Source organism: Tiliqua scincoides, chromosome 2 (assembly GCF_035046505.1).
Source record: "Tiliqua scincoides isolate rTilSci1 chromosome 2, rTilSci1.hap2, whole genome shotgun sequence".
In the NCBI taxonomy this organism is placed as follows: domain Eukaryota; kingdom Metazoa; phylum Chordata; class Lepidosauria; order Squamata; family Scincidae; genus Tiliqua; species Tiliqua scincoides.
The window spans coordinates 190,655,016-190,670,180 of NC_089822.1; the positions used below are offsets into that span (position 1 = coordinate 190,655,016).

The window sequence follows — 15,165 nt, forward strand, 5'->3', positions numbered from 1 at the left end:
TCTCCATCCAGCAGCTGCAGTTTCATGAATTGTATGTGCAGCACCAGCTTTGACAACACTGCTAATCACCTATTATGTCAGGCAGGGAAAAACACAGAAGTGGACAGCAGACCCAGTCAAGTTCTGACCAATGCTGATCACATTTTAGGTGATAAATCTCACCAGTATCTTAATCTGGAGGGTCAAATTTCAGTGTGTCAGAAGCCTATGTACTTTCTCTGGGTATCCCCATGCAGTTTTGGAAGAAAATTATGATATAATTTAGCCCCCCCCCCCACACACACAGAGGGCACATTAACTATATTACAACTGCAAACAAAAGTGTTAACACAAGACATCATGGAGAACAAATCAGCTGGTAATGTACTGTATTATATACAGTTAATATGTATATTTGTTTTAACTTCATATACATTTCATGAAAATGACAACTGCAAAATTACAGTTGACAGATAAGTATATCCCCCAATTGCTCCATTTCATCAGGAACAGCCTTTTTTACCCCGGAGCCACATTCTGGAGAATACCCTCAATAATCCTGATTTTTGAAGCAAGCATTCTTAGTCCCCATGCCTCTTTGGGCACTCTCTGTTGTCATGGTAGCTAAAGTCAGAATCAGCTTTGGTCAGCTTTTGTCTTTGTCACCAAGAATTTTCATACCATTATGAAAATATAAAAGTACTTTTATACCGTTTGATTACTGTGATGCTAAAAACCATAATTGTGGATCAAATAACTATACAATATGTGTAATCTGAGATAATGTAGACACGTATGCCTGAGGCAAACAAAGAAATGGCATAAAATGTATTCTTTTAACCGTCTTTGCTTTTAATCCTCCTCAGAATTTTCCTCCCCAAAGTCTCAGTATTAAGTTTTAAAAGCAAATCAGATACTTTTAGTATTGGCTAGTTATTTCTCCTCCTAGTTAGTATGGGGGGGGGGGGGTAGAGATGCAGCTCCAATGGATGTTTCCAAGTATGGGTGACAGAAGGCAGGAAATATTTGGGCATGATTGACTCAATCCTGATTGACTCAATCCTCCACTCCCTCTTGTAATATACAGAGAAAAGCAGCATCTTGAATCTAGAAACAACCACTCAAGATGATGTGATATTGGTGTTACATATACCATCCTACTAGCCCCAGTCACCATACAGGTAGTGGAATTTAGAGACCACTGAAGTTTCTGGAGACTGCATAGAAAGCTCCATGTAGAGGGTGTGCTACAACAAGTCAGTTTGGAAGTAACCAAAACATGAATGTCTGTGACCATCTTCTTTTTTTGTGTTGTTTCCAAAGGCAGACCTGTCATGGTATAGTTCTGCTCCTATTTATCTGATCTATTACTTCACTATTCTCAAAGTTCAAAAAAATATTCTTGAAAGTAATTTCCAGAACACCTCATTCATTTCATTTTTTTTAGCATCAGGAAATATTTTCTCTTTGTGTTCAGTTCTTCATACAGAGTACACATAATAAAGACACTTAATAAAGTTGATTGCAAATCCCAGAGGAGTGGGGGTGGGAAGAAGAACAATGTTTTGCCAGGAAACAAAAATGCATCTTTTTAGTCCAGAAATCTTACTGTGCACATGCATTTATTTCTATTGAACTCAGTCCACACCAATAAAGTTAATCCCAACAAAAGTGAGTCATGCTGAGAAAAAAAAGTTCAAATGCTGGCTTGTACAACCAACAAAAGTTGATTAAATTCTTACTTTTATAGTTATTTGAGAGAATCTTCCATAAATATAAAGATCAAGAAAAGATGAAACAAGTTCACAGTTCTTTCACTGCTGCATTCAACCTCTGATTTTTTTTTATTTTGTTCACTTGAAGTTACTCTAAGTTTGGGTCTGGATTTTCAACTATATGCAAAAAATTTAAGACATTTAACTTTCATCTGAGTCCTCATCATTATATTTTATACAGCACCATTAATGTACATCATCACAGCACTTTGTAAATTAACCAACAGCCGGGTTCCTGTGCTAAAGGATCTTATAATCCTTATAATCCAGAGAGGAAAAAGAACAAAATGAGGAAGGGAAGGGTATGATAGACTGGAATAAATAGAAGCAGATGCAGTTAAAATGCACTTCAGTTTGTACATAGTTTGGAACAAGAATTAAGAAGTAAAACCAAAGACTCAATCTTTGATGACATGTACACAGATAATTTGTATTTTTTTCTTTTGAAAATGTCCTTTATCTGTTTAAGATTTGAAGGGAAGGATAAAGTAGAGAAGAATGACAAGGACTATCATCTAGTTACAAAAGCAGTATGGCTATACTTTTTTCATCATGTTTCTGTATACATAGGCTGAGAAATGTTCACAATTAGGATCATTTGGGATACCAAAAGGAAGAGTACAAATAAAATAAATATAAATAAAACAGAAATTAAAGGTGCTTACCCTTGGGCCGATGTCCCCTTGATCACCCTACAAAACAGAAAAATAATCATAATATTTTCTCCCTTTTCATGCATTTGCAGTTTTACAGTTTTGTTTGGATGAGATAATTCGTCTATTCCAAATACAATAGAAAGGGCAAGCAAATTACAAGAAAGGTGGAAGGTTCCACAAAGTAATACCAGATCAGACCCAGGTGGGCTTGTGTGCCATGATCTTCCCCTCCAGACATTGTCAGGGGTTGGGAGCGAAAAGCTAGCAACCAGACATGGAGCAGGAACCTGCGAGTAGAGGGGCAAAAGTTTAGCCAGTGCGTGCCTACAACTGCAGCCCAATCTAAGTTGCTCACCAGGGTTGCAATCCTATCCACACTTACCTGTGAGTAATCCCCATTGACTATAATGGGACTTACTTCCAAGTAGGCATGCATAGGGTTGTGCTCCAAGGCTGCAATCATATGCACACTTTCCTGGGAATAAGCTCCATTGACTATAATGGGAGTTACTTCTGAGTAGACAGGTCTAGGATTGGTCTCCCAGTTGACTGGCTGGCTGTGATGGGTTCCCTGCACAGGAACCTGAAGAGGAGAGCACGCAAGGCAAGGCATGCAAGGCGAGCAAGCAGTGGGAGCACTGAGCTGCACGTGCATTCTAGTGGTAGAAGCCTCCAGTGATCTCTAAGAACATTTCTATTTCAGCAAGCCTTCTGATCTTAGTCTTCTGTAGCACCTGACAACTGCTGCTTTTATTGATGCTTTTATGATTTATTGATTATAGTATTTTATGCGCTTGTGTGTTCATCCATTATGCCTGTGATTTTTTTTTGCATTGCATTTTACAGTTTTATTTTAGATGTATACATATTTAAATTGTCGTAAGCCACTTTGGATGCCCCTCAGAAGAAGAGTGGGATAAAAAATTAAATAGGCAAACAAACAAACAAACAACACAACTTACTTTTAACTCATACAATTTATGGCCCAATCCTAAATTTCAACAAGTTCCTGCTTTTTCAAAATATTAGCTAACATTTCTCACTCACTTTAACAAGTGAAAAAGACCCAATTTAATTAATTAAATTTGATTTCCTTGCGGGGGAGGGGGGCTACAAAAATGTTCTTCGCACTGGGCAGCAAATGGCTTAGCTACACCACTGACCTGGCCAAGATGACACAAAAGCCAAAAGGAAGAATTATTTGAAGAATGTGACCTCTCTTTTTAGAACATTTAGAAACTACCATGAAGTATGTTATAGGCAGCTTTCTGAATGAATAATCTTACCTTATCCCCCTTTGGTCCTGGAGGCCCCTACAGAGATCAAGAAAAGAATAGTCAAGCAGCAATTAATGTACAATTTTGCAAGCAGGTTATATTGGAAAATGAAAGGCTCTATTTACTCCCAACCTTTGTTTCTCTTACTCTGTAGAAATTTAGCCTAGGCCAGTGGTTCCCAAACTTTTTCAATTGGTGGCTCCCTGAACTTACAGGGCCAATGGTCATGGCTTCCCATTAGGGCTGCAATCCTATACATTCTATTTTTTTCGGCAGATTTTTAACAAGGATTCCCACAGCTTCTCTGGTTTTTTTCCCACAGCTCACAATTTGGGAACCACTGGGCTAAGCCCTTCTACCTAGCCCTAATTCTTGTTTAAGAACAACTTTCAGTTGGCATTTTGTAGGACTTTGTGATCAAATTTCAAAAAAGATTTCAAGTCCTCCTGTGAGTCTAGAGAGAAATAACATCTGAAAATTGCTTTAAACGGCATTCATTCTGCAAAACAGTTATCACTCTGCATTGTTATGTTTTCGAACAGCACACCCTATCATCATTTGTGAACCTGACCCCTGTGCTGCCTGGGCATTCCCCCCCCCCGTACCCCAGTGCCTCTCATGTTCATCAGCAAAGATTTACCTGAGTTCAAAGGAGTTGGCTTGTATGTAAGGAAGGGTGCAATCCTAACATGTCCTTGGGCCAGCGCAAGTCCCAACGCAAGTCCCAGCGCAAATGCCAACTGAATGTGCTGTAAGGCATGTTTGCACCTCCTTGAGAGTTGGCTGGGCTGTCGCAGGGACACATGCTGGCCTGCAGAGGCTAAATCCAGTGGAGGCTGCAAGGGGAGGCTTGTACTGGCCAAGCTCAGCTGACATGAGGGACTGGGGAGAGCAAGGAAGAGGCGAGAGAGAGGCGTTCTGGAGTGGGGGGAGGGCAGTCCTGGGGGCAGGTGGGCAGGGAGCGAGAGGCAGGGCTGGGACCCAAAAGATATGCTAGATCCTAGCCCCTGGTCCCAAGCAGCACGGAGCGGCTGCAAGCCGCTCTACTTTCCTTGGACTTATGCCACCTCCTGAGGTGGAGCAAGTCCAAGGAAACCCATTGGGGCTGCAGTGGCTTACTCAGGGGTAAGGGGAAGAGTTTCCCCTTACCTCCAGCTAAGCCATTTCAGGCCCTTATCTTGCGCTGGATACAGTGTGGGCCTCCTGGCCTGCCTGTTCCAACGCAAGATGGGATTGCCCTGCACGTGTAAGAAGTTGTGAGCATCCTAACAGCCCAGCTCTTCAAAAGCTGGTAAAGCCTATTGTAAGTGGTTTCACAGACTCAGTCAACAATGATCAAAAATTGCTGACAAGAACTTCAAAAATTTTTCATGAAAATTTTGTAGAGATCAATAACAACACTTTTAATTCATCAACAACCCATGGAATAACCAGTCATAAAGCAAAGTTGCAAGAGCACTACTTACTGGCTTGCCATCCAAACCAAGAGGGCCCTAAAATGAGAAGAAAACAATGCATTGCTAAAGGAGATTAATTTGTAGCTCAGGAAATCCTGCCTTTTCTTATAAAGGACTTTTCCACATTATCAGTGAATGCACGCCTCCTCAACTGTACTGCAAATCCCTTTTCAATGTGAACAGAATGGTATCCCATCTGCATACAATACAGATGGAGGGGAATAGCCTTGCTGTGGGAGGATAGTTGTATCCGCCTTAAAAATTTTCTTAGATGAACACATCAACACAGAGGTGAGAGGGCTAGGAGAATTATAAAAAATTAGGAAAGAAAATAAAACTGAAAAACAAAGCCAGTAGTGATGGTGTTTGTCAGTTTTTTAAAACATTGAGTCTTCTTCTAAGGTTGTAGTGTGATAACTGTAGTGTGAGTTATCTGATTTTTCTCTGTAAACCGCTTTGTGAACTTTGAGTTGAAAAGCGGTATATAAATACTGTTAATAACAACAACAACAACAACAACAACAACTATGGTAATCATATAGGCACAGAGTGGGGTAGGGTGTGCCATTTGTTACTAATCAGGGCACAAACAGTAGCTGTCTATGATAGTTTTGCAATGACAGTCTCCACAATAATCATACTATAGAGCAGCGATTTTCAACCAGTGTGCCATGATGAATGGTTTGCAGGTGTGCTACGGGAGTTTGGGCGAGGGTCATATACTAGTAGGGCCATTGGGGGATGCAAGCCCCTGGATGCACTGAGGTGTGCCTTGTCGATTGTCAAAAAATTGATGGTGTGCCCTGACAATTTTAGCACTTGTTAGTGTGCTGTGAAATGAAAAAGGCTGAAAATGGCTGCTACAGAGATATGAGTTATCTGGGAAAGTACTCTCTTTTCTCTAGTTACAGAATATTACACTTTTGAGTGCTGGGAATATGTGGAGTCCTCACAAAAGAAATGCCAACTTGTGAGATAATGAGCAGAATGAGTGCAACTAATAAATGTACATTTATTGTGCAAAAATCGATCATGGAAGAAAGCTCTAAATGTGTCTTATTTAGGAAGGCGCTTAATTATTGTGCAATATTTTGGTTGTTTTCAAGGCACACCCTTGCATCTTTTGGTAATGCTTGGTAAAATAGAAACCAGTTGACCTTGTCATGCAATAGTGAGCGCTTGCCCTTTCATGTGTAACTTAATTTGCAGGCTACTCCTCATCATAACATCTACTTAGTCATTTTTTCAAAAGCAGTTTATAATAATTAACAGTAGTACATGTAGGATTGCCATATTCCCCAGAAATCTTGACTACTAGGTGGAGGCAAGGAATTGCAGATGGTGCCTGGGTAATGCATAATCTGACCCAGATAAAAAACTTTCATTTTAAAAACAAATTTTTGCTTCACAGTTTCAGAGGAAAAACAGGAAAATGCGCAGATCACCTTAGTACTGAGCACAAAGTAATGCCGAGCAAAGAGGCACCTTTTAAGTGGTGGTTTTCTTCTAGTTAGCAGGAGGAGAGCAACTGTCTTCCTTTATCACATTCCAGTGTTGTTTGCTGTCCTCTTTCTGTTTCTTTTTAGACTGCAGTCCCTTCTTGGAACAGCAAATTACTTTTCATTTCTTTTGCTTTGTAAACGTTTGTTGAAAAAGAGCATATTCTCTTTATATGGAAATTCGCTATCTGTGAATTCACTGACCTGTAAGGGGGAAAACTGCTATCTTCTCTCATTATCTGTGCCTCTATCCTTGTTATCTGCTATACAGAGACCTTCTGGAGGCTGCAGGGACCTTCAGAATGGTGCCTGTGACCAGTGTGGACTCCTTTAAAATGGTCAGTGGAAGCTTCCACCGGTCATTTTAAAGGGGTCTGTCCTGCTTCCGGGTCCCATTCTGAAGGTCCCTGCAGCCTCTGGAATGTGTCTGCAGCATTCAGATATAATTTGGCACTTCCTGCTGCTCTCTGCTGGCTTCCTGAGGGTTTCTGCTAGATTTCTCTGATGGCAGGGAAGGTATCCCTTTCCACTATGGTACCCCTTGTACCTAACCCCATTGATCCCATAGCATCAATGGTTTGATATCTGTCAATTTGCTGTCTGTGAGGGTTTCCAGGAACCTAACCTTAGCGGATAATGAAAACTGACTGTAAATATTCTGAGTGACAATAATGTGATATTTAAAGGGATATTTAATTGGTAGTAGTTAATCTTAAGAATTAGCCCCCTTACTCAGTACTGTTGAGATAAAGCTACTTCCCTGGTCCCCAGACTGCTCTGCATATGTCCACCTACTGCAGACTTGGTTAACCATGCCGTTCACTAACAAGATCTTTTTCCTTTCTCCCCCCAACATGTTTTGTTTACACTCCAGCCCAAGGAGTTCTCTGAAACTCAAAAGCTAGCTTTCAGGCCCTTATTGCCAGCATACTGCTTTCTAACTTTTAAAGCATCATCAACCCTGATAGTGTTAGCTTTCCTTAGTGAATAGTAACAGTATCAGGGCCCTGCAGATTTGGACCATGGTGAGGTGTAAGATTCAAATACTCCCTACTGTGGTTCGAAACCGAAGGTGCAGGCTTGACTCAGTTGTTATTCACTAAAGAAAAATTAAACCAGTTATGGCTAATGACACTTCAAATGCAGTGTGTATTTGGGCTCATGGCTGTCCTGATAATAGCATTATGCTTCTGCTGCTCTCTGGATGCTTGTATGGTTCCTCTTTGAGTTAGAACAGGTCCACCAGCTTTTTCTACTCCTGCACTGAACATTATCCTCTGTATTGTTGACCAATATAATCAATAGCTTATCTCAAACACTATTTTTTATATTTTTGATTTTCTTTTCGTTTGATGGACTACACATCAAATAGTAAGAGTGGTCTGGCAGTATGCAAGCAAGAGAGGTGGTGACATCTGGGTCAAGGACATCACCACCTTCATGCACATCATGCACCTTCCTCGTTGAGTAAATCCAACAATAATTCTAATTTATGTAAAACAGGAAGATTGGAAGCCTTTCCATGACACCTTCCACCGCTGTCTTGGATGGGCTGGCAAAGAAATAGTCTCCCCTTGATAGAATTGCCAATAATGAGTTCTGATCATTCAGCCAGGTCAAGTTTGCATATTAATAATTTGCTGCAAAGATTTCAAGGGCTGAAATAAGGCAATCCTACACAAACAGTTATATTACTAAAGGTATTTTATACAGATAATCATGAAAGGATATGTTTTAAAAGAGCGTCAAAGAAAACAGCACAATTATTGATTTGGAGGGGGAAGAAAGATGAGAACAGAAGACACAGCACTGAGATCGTGATAGAGTTTCTAAAGCAGTGGGAAAGGCAGCAGCAAGAGCACATGCTTGATCCCTTCCTTACTCTTCCAGAACTCCTTCCAAAGATTGCTTTAAGTAAAAGTGTATTGTAACTGAAAAACATCTACCTCTGACTAGCCAATATGTTCTCAGGTCTTCAAAACAATTTTAACTGGTTCTCTAAGTCAACAGGCTGGACAACGAGCAGTTAACAAACCAGGCTCTGTAACTAGGGGCGGCAGAGAGGTGACTGGGAAAAGAGGGCCACTTGGCAACTTCAGCTGATGGTGTTGCAACATACCCCTGCCTGTAACTCATTTAGATGACACAAAATTATAAACCAAAACAGACTGCATGCAAAACAACACGAAGTCTGCAGTTTGCAGAATTCTATTCTTCACCAAACAGCGGCCGAAAAGACTGCGATGACAAATGTTTCTTACATCCCACAAACCATTTGGAAAACCATCTTCTTGATAGATTACCATTTTGCATACAAAACAACAGCTACTTCTCTGGTACATCTGCTGGCAAAGAGGCTAAAACAGGGAGAAGACAAGGAGTTCTGTGGGAGGGGCAGATGATAGATCTTAACCCGTTCAGAAGATGGCCATGCACCCATCACTGGTAAAACACTACACCAACAACAGAGTGGGTGTAGGTAGGAGGAAGTCTAAAGGGAACAATAGGGAAGAGAAACACAGGAGAAAAGTGCAAATTCTGTTACCCCTTAGCCCCAACTAATCCCTCATTATGGAGCATAGGATAAAGACTGCATTTGGCAGCCAACTGCATCACATCACACCAATACATAGCCTCAGGAAGGTGCAAGGGATGGGGCCACCCAGGACCCAAATGGGGAGACGTCCCACAGTTGTCATGTGTCCCATTCCCTGCCACCATGATATCTGGCAGGCAGGTGCAGGAGGGAGGGCCACAGATTAATTGCCATACCGTTAGGTGCCCATGAGGATACCAAAGGAGCATGTAGGTGCAGCTGGATGTGCAATGTGCTCCATGGCCACTGGGGCACGGATGGGCCAATGACCACCCATACATGAACAGATGTAGGCTGCTGTGGCAGATGCCCCACGTTACATGGATGCCCACAGATTGGCACATGAAAAGTGCACCCAGGTGCAATCTGGTTGCAATCCCTGGCCAGCAAGATGTCCCTGCCCAAGACAGACATAGATGAAGAGGCTACAAACAACCCCCAGATGGAACTTGGGGTGCAGCAACAAAGGCAAGCTGAGGAAAGCTGGTACCAGTCACAGGGCGACAGGGAAAACAGGTCTAAACTCTATCTTCCGGTTCTGCAGTAGGCTTTTGAATACTGGAGCCTCTCTCTCCTGCTTCTGGGCCTCCCAGGGGTAGCTGATGGACCACTGTGGGAAACAGGATGCTGGGCTAGATGGGCCTTTGGCCTGATCCAGTAGGGCTTTGCTTATGACCTCCTGTATGATTTACACAGCATATACACTCATCTCTTCTGTTGTCTTGTGTGCTCCCTTGGGCATTTGGTGGGCCACTGTGAGATACAGGAAGCTGGACTAGATGGGCCCTTGGCCTGATCCAGCAGGGCTGCTCTTATGTTCTTATGCTCTTACTGTGTTTAGCATCAAAAAAACATTAAAAAGTGTAACAAAGCCTATATATAGCCTTCCTTGTACTGGGCTGTCATAAAACACCAAAATAAAATTTCAATAAACTGCTGGGGCCAGGCCATGTCTGAGTATTGAGCAGCTGCATATGGGAGGCAGATTCTTGAAAAATATGAGGCAAATAGCAGCCGACAGTTTCAGAAAACAGAGACTATTTGGCAATTGCCCTGGCAGTTTATTATGCTGCCATGTAGAATGGTGAAGCTGAACTGGGAAAAGTTTTCCTTAAGTGAATCATGGGTACCCAATTGCTGGCATCAGTACTGCTCTGATACAGACCTTTCTTGCTATTTCAATTCAATGGTTGCTGTCTGCACTGCAGATGGAACCAGGTCCTCCTTAATACTGATGAGAAGCAAGGACCAAGAAGTCTTGGAGTTGACACACTGGGGATCCCAGATTTCAGAATCTTATTCTTTCAGGGTGCATTCATGTCTATTGGAATCACACGGCAGCCACTTAAAAATGTATTGTACGGCACCTGTATTCAGTGGGAATACACACTGTAGTCTCTTTGATCACACAGTTAAGCACAGCATCTCCAGCTCTGAAACTGCTTAATGGGGGTGTAGTGATAAATTGTGATGCTCTTCATGATGTCCAAAGCCACACCCCACCAAGAAAATACAAATACTAAGATAATGCAACTTTTAAAGATCAAATTTTTACACTTTCATCTCAAGAATCCCTCTCATTGCTAGCAAGCTATTCAGTTCTTTCCATCCTCAGTCAGTTACAAAGAATGGTCCATCTCTCTAGCTCTCACTCCTGATCTAGCTAGGTATTTTTCCCAGTCAAGACACATACAGTCGTTTTCTTGGGGGCAGCGCTGAAAATCTTTCTAGAACTTCTTTGGTACTGTTTTTCATGTCCAATTATTAAATCATTCAGAACCCCAAAACCTTTCTATCTAGGTTTCTAACCTTTCTATTCAGAGCTCCCAAACCTTTTTTCCAGATCTTCTGGGGTTTGTATGCTTTTGGAAAGGAAGCATGAAAAAACTGCTCCAAGATATTTTTATTATTTTAAATTAATACGTAAACAATGATAAAACCCTCCAGGGAAAACAGGGAGGGCTCTGGCAGCAGTTCAAATAAATAAACCAAAAAAATCTTGTCATCTTCATTTGAAATGTTTTAATTGGCTTGTTCTTTTTTTTAATTTTTGAAGATTAATATTTATTTTTTTAATGCTGCCAGCATGCTGGGACATGCCACTATTTATTTTAAGGCATAAAACGTTTGCAGCCTTTGTTGATTTCAAGGCTGCTTTTGACCTAATCCCTAGATCAAGGCTATGGGATAAGTTTGCAGCATCATCTATTGATCGTCGATTATTGTTGCTTATGGTCAGCTTATATAGCAACTCTGGCATAAGGATTAGGTGTTCATCTAGTGGTCATTTAACGAAATCAATTTTAGTTAATAAAGGGGTCAGACAGGGCTGTGTTCTTGCCCCCCTTTTATTTAATTTTTATATAAATTCACTGATTACCTCCTTTGATGATCTGGCCTTACATCCTCCAAAGCTTGCAGATCGTTACGCCCCTGTTCTGGCATATGCTGACGATGTACTTATATTATCGAGAACACAGGTCGGCATGAGGAGGGCCCTTCGCCATTTAGCCCTGGTTAGCTCACAGGAGAAATTGATCATTAATTCTGATAAAACAAAGGTGTTGGTTTTTGCCAGACACTATAAGGCCCATCGATGGCTCCTAAATGGGAAACCCATCGAGCAGGTTAAATTAATAAAATACCTGGGGGTGATTTTTCACTATCAAGGTGGCCGTTTGGCCCATAAAAACTATGTCAGTCAATCAGCACAGAAAACATCTGGTGCCATTTATCGTTTTTATTCATCCAAAGATGCCAAATTTCTCCCTGCGGCTCTAAGGCTGCATAATGCTAAAACTAGGGCTCAATTGCTTTATGGTTCTGAGATCGCCCCATATTTAAACACCAGGTCTTTAGAGGTGATTCAGACCAAATTTTTGCGTCAACTGATGTATGTCCCCTGATGTGTGCCGAATACTGTGGTTAGGCTGGAATCCAGCATCCCAAGTATAGAGATGTTGATGTGGCTAAATGCCTTGCATTATTTCTTGAAGATTCTCTCGAGACAGGGTAATTTTACTCATTTGATCTTTTTGGATCCCTTTATAGGCTCCTGGGAAAAGAGGTACCTGGACTACTTTAATTTTTGCGATCTTTCCCCTGTGTCTTTAACAATGATGAGCCCGGGAGACGCAAAAGAAATTTTGCATCAGAGGTTGGTGGATCTTGAAATGAGATCTGCGAGAGCCAGACTTTCTACATATGTCTTTCTTGGGGATCAAGCTCTTATGCTTTCTCCTGCCAGATATTTTTATAACATTGTTATTCCAAAATTCAGGATTGCTTTTACTAAAGCCAGGTGCAATGCATTTCTATCAGCAGTTCTTTTGGGACGTTATGCAAGGCGTCCTTTTTCAGAGAGACTGTGCCCCTGCCATAATAATGTGGTGGAGACAACTGCCCACATTATTCTGCAATGTCCAAACTATGATGATTTGCGATCTAAATTTATTTCCCCAATTTTTGGCGCTGCAACGGGGATGCAGGTGGAGGAGCAGCTTGCTTTTCTGCTATCTGATGTTAATCCTGATATATCGCTCAGGGTGGCCCGTTTCTGCCATGCTGCACAGTTGATAAGAAAAAAAATCGAGTATAAACTGATGATTTTATATATGTGTAAAGGGATGTTGGTTTTAATTTTGTGTATTTTGTTGTGTTGATTTGTGACTAGCTGGTCGGATGACCGTTAATAAAGTATCTGATCACTATTTATTTTCTCTTCATGCTAAAATTTGCAGAAATTGACTAGTCCTCCAGAATAGAATATGAACAATTATTTACAGAGTTTTTAAAAAAATCACTCTGAAACCCAGAAGAAAACATGTTTGTTCCTTTGAGGGGGTTTTGGTTTTTCATATTGTATTGTGGTTTCGTAAATTTTACACACAAGCTAGGAATGCCCTCTCTCCCTGGCCTTTGCCCTCTCCTCATTCAGCCCCTTACAGCACTGGCACATGCAAAAGAAATATCTTGTGTTTACAAGTAAATAACAGCCCAAACCTGAGCTGCCCACAGCGCCCAGGCTCAGCGGCTCCGTGGAGGGCTGCCGCCGTATCCTGTGCCTCCCACACTATCGCAGGAGACCTCGGGAGAAGGGTAAAGGAAGTAAAGTAAAAGAAGCAGCCCCGCAATGGGGCTACTCTCTTTAGCACCAATCAAATGGTAGGTGCTAAAGTAAAGGTGCTTGTGTAGGGCGTGCAGCCCTCCACGAGCGCCTAGGATCCTGCGGAACTCAGCTCTGCGGATCCGCCTCTCCCCCTCCCCCCGACACGCCTCCTGCCCGCCCCCTGGAATGCCTCCCCCCTCCCCGTAATGCCTTCCCCACGCCCCTGGCCATGTCCCCACCTCCTGTTCCGCAGCCCAGCGGTCCGGGAGACCACCGAGCCCGCGGAACCCGGGTGACTGCCATGCGCTAGCCCAGCTCTGGCCGGCGCTGGGCAAGTTCCAGTAGGAGCCTGGCGGTGAGCCCCGCAAACGTGCCTTACAGAACGTTTGCGACTGTGGTCCGCAGCACGGAGCCGTGCCGCGGACCATAGGACTGGGCTCTAAATCAGTAAAGAAAAAGAAAGGGGCTTTATATGATACTCAAAGGAATAAATACATTTTCTCCAGTGAAAGTGGTGTCTTTAAATACAGGGATGGGCAAGTCTAATGCAGCCTGACTTGAGCTGAGACACAAGTCTCTGCCCCATGACTTGATTAGAAAATGAATCATAATGGGAGCACTTTCTGAGTCACCCAGAATATTTTTGCAACTTGAGAAGACTCAAGACATGAGTCTTTCTGATACACATGTCAGGTGCAGAATAGAAAAGGGGCTGCTGCTGGAGTGTGTGTCGGAGTTCTCTTTAACCACTCCCCCTGCTGTCCCCATTCCATCTGTAAACAGGGCAGGCGGGGCCCCCTTGGGCTCATGCAAAGAAACAAATCAGGCTGCCCATTCTTCATCCAATGATCATCAGTTCCTACCTATCAGAGACAGGCAAAAGAGCCCACTCCCACCTCCCTCCCCCCCCCCCCCCGGCTTGGATGCAAAAGCAAACATTATCCCTTCCCTACGTCCTGGCTAGAACCTCTCTGCTGCCTGCCCTGTCCGAATGATGGCCCCACAAGGTCTTTTATGCCGCAAAAAAAGTAAGCAAGCACACCCAGACACAGACAGACTTGAGTCATAAGAACATAAGAAAAGCCCCACTGGATCAGGCCATAGGCCTATCTAGTCCAGCTTCCTGTATCTCACAGTGGTCCACCAAATGCCCCAGGGAGCACACCAGATAACAAGAGACCTGCATCCTTGTGCCCTCCCTTGCATCTGACATAGCCCAATTCTAAAATCAGGAGGTTGTACATGCACATCATGGCTTGTACCCCGAAATGGAGTTTTCCTCCAGAAACTTGTCCAATCCCCTTTTAAAGGCATCCAGGCCAGATGCCATCACCACATCCTGTGGCAAGGAGTTCCACAGACCAACCACACGCTGAGTAAAGAAATATTTTATCTTGTCTGTCCTAATCCTCCCAACACTCAATTTGAGTGGATGTTCCCTGGTTCTGGTGTTATGTGAGAGTATAAAGAGCATCTCTCTATCCACTTTATTCTTCCCATGCATAATTTTGTACATCTCAATCATGTCCCCCCTCAGGCATCTCTTTTCTAGGCTGAAGAGGCCCACACGCTATAGCCTTTCCTCATAAGGATGTTGCCCCAGCCCAGTAAACATCTTAGTCACTCTCTTTTGCACCTTTTCCATTTGCACTATGTCCTTTTTGAGATGTGGTGACCAGAACTGGACACAATACTCCAGGTGTGGCCTTACCATCGATTTGTACAACGGCATTATAACATTAGCTGTTTTGTTCTCAATACCTTTTCTAATGATCCCAAGCATAGAATTGGCCTTCTTCATTGCCGCTGCACATTGGG

At 42.6% G+C, this 15,165-nt stretch overlaps 1 protein-coding gene across 1 annotated transcript in view; it reads right to left on the minus strand.

Annotated features, from left to right (window-relative positions):
• LOC136638899 (collagen alpha-1(III) chain-like) overlaps positions 1-15,165 on the minus strand; it is a 133,999-nt gene that overhangs the window by 82,312 nt on the left and 36,522 nt on the right. The window contains exons 3-5 of the mRNA XM_066612927.1: positions 5,154-5,180; positions 3,697-3,723; positions 2,420-2,446 (exon numbers count right to left, since the gene is read on the minus strand). Coding sequence (XP_066469024.1) covers positions 2,420-2,446; positions 3,697-3,723; positions 5,154-5,180 — 81 coding nt within the window. The remainder of the gene's footprint in view (positions 1-2,419; positions 2,447-3,696; positions 3,724-5,153; positions 5,181-15,165) is intronic.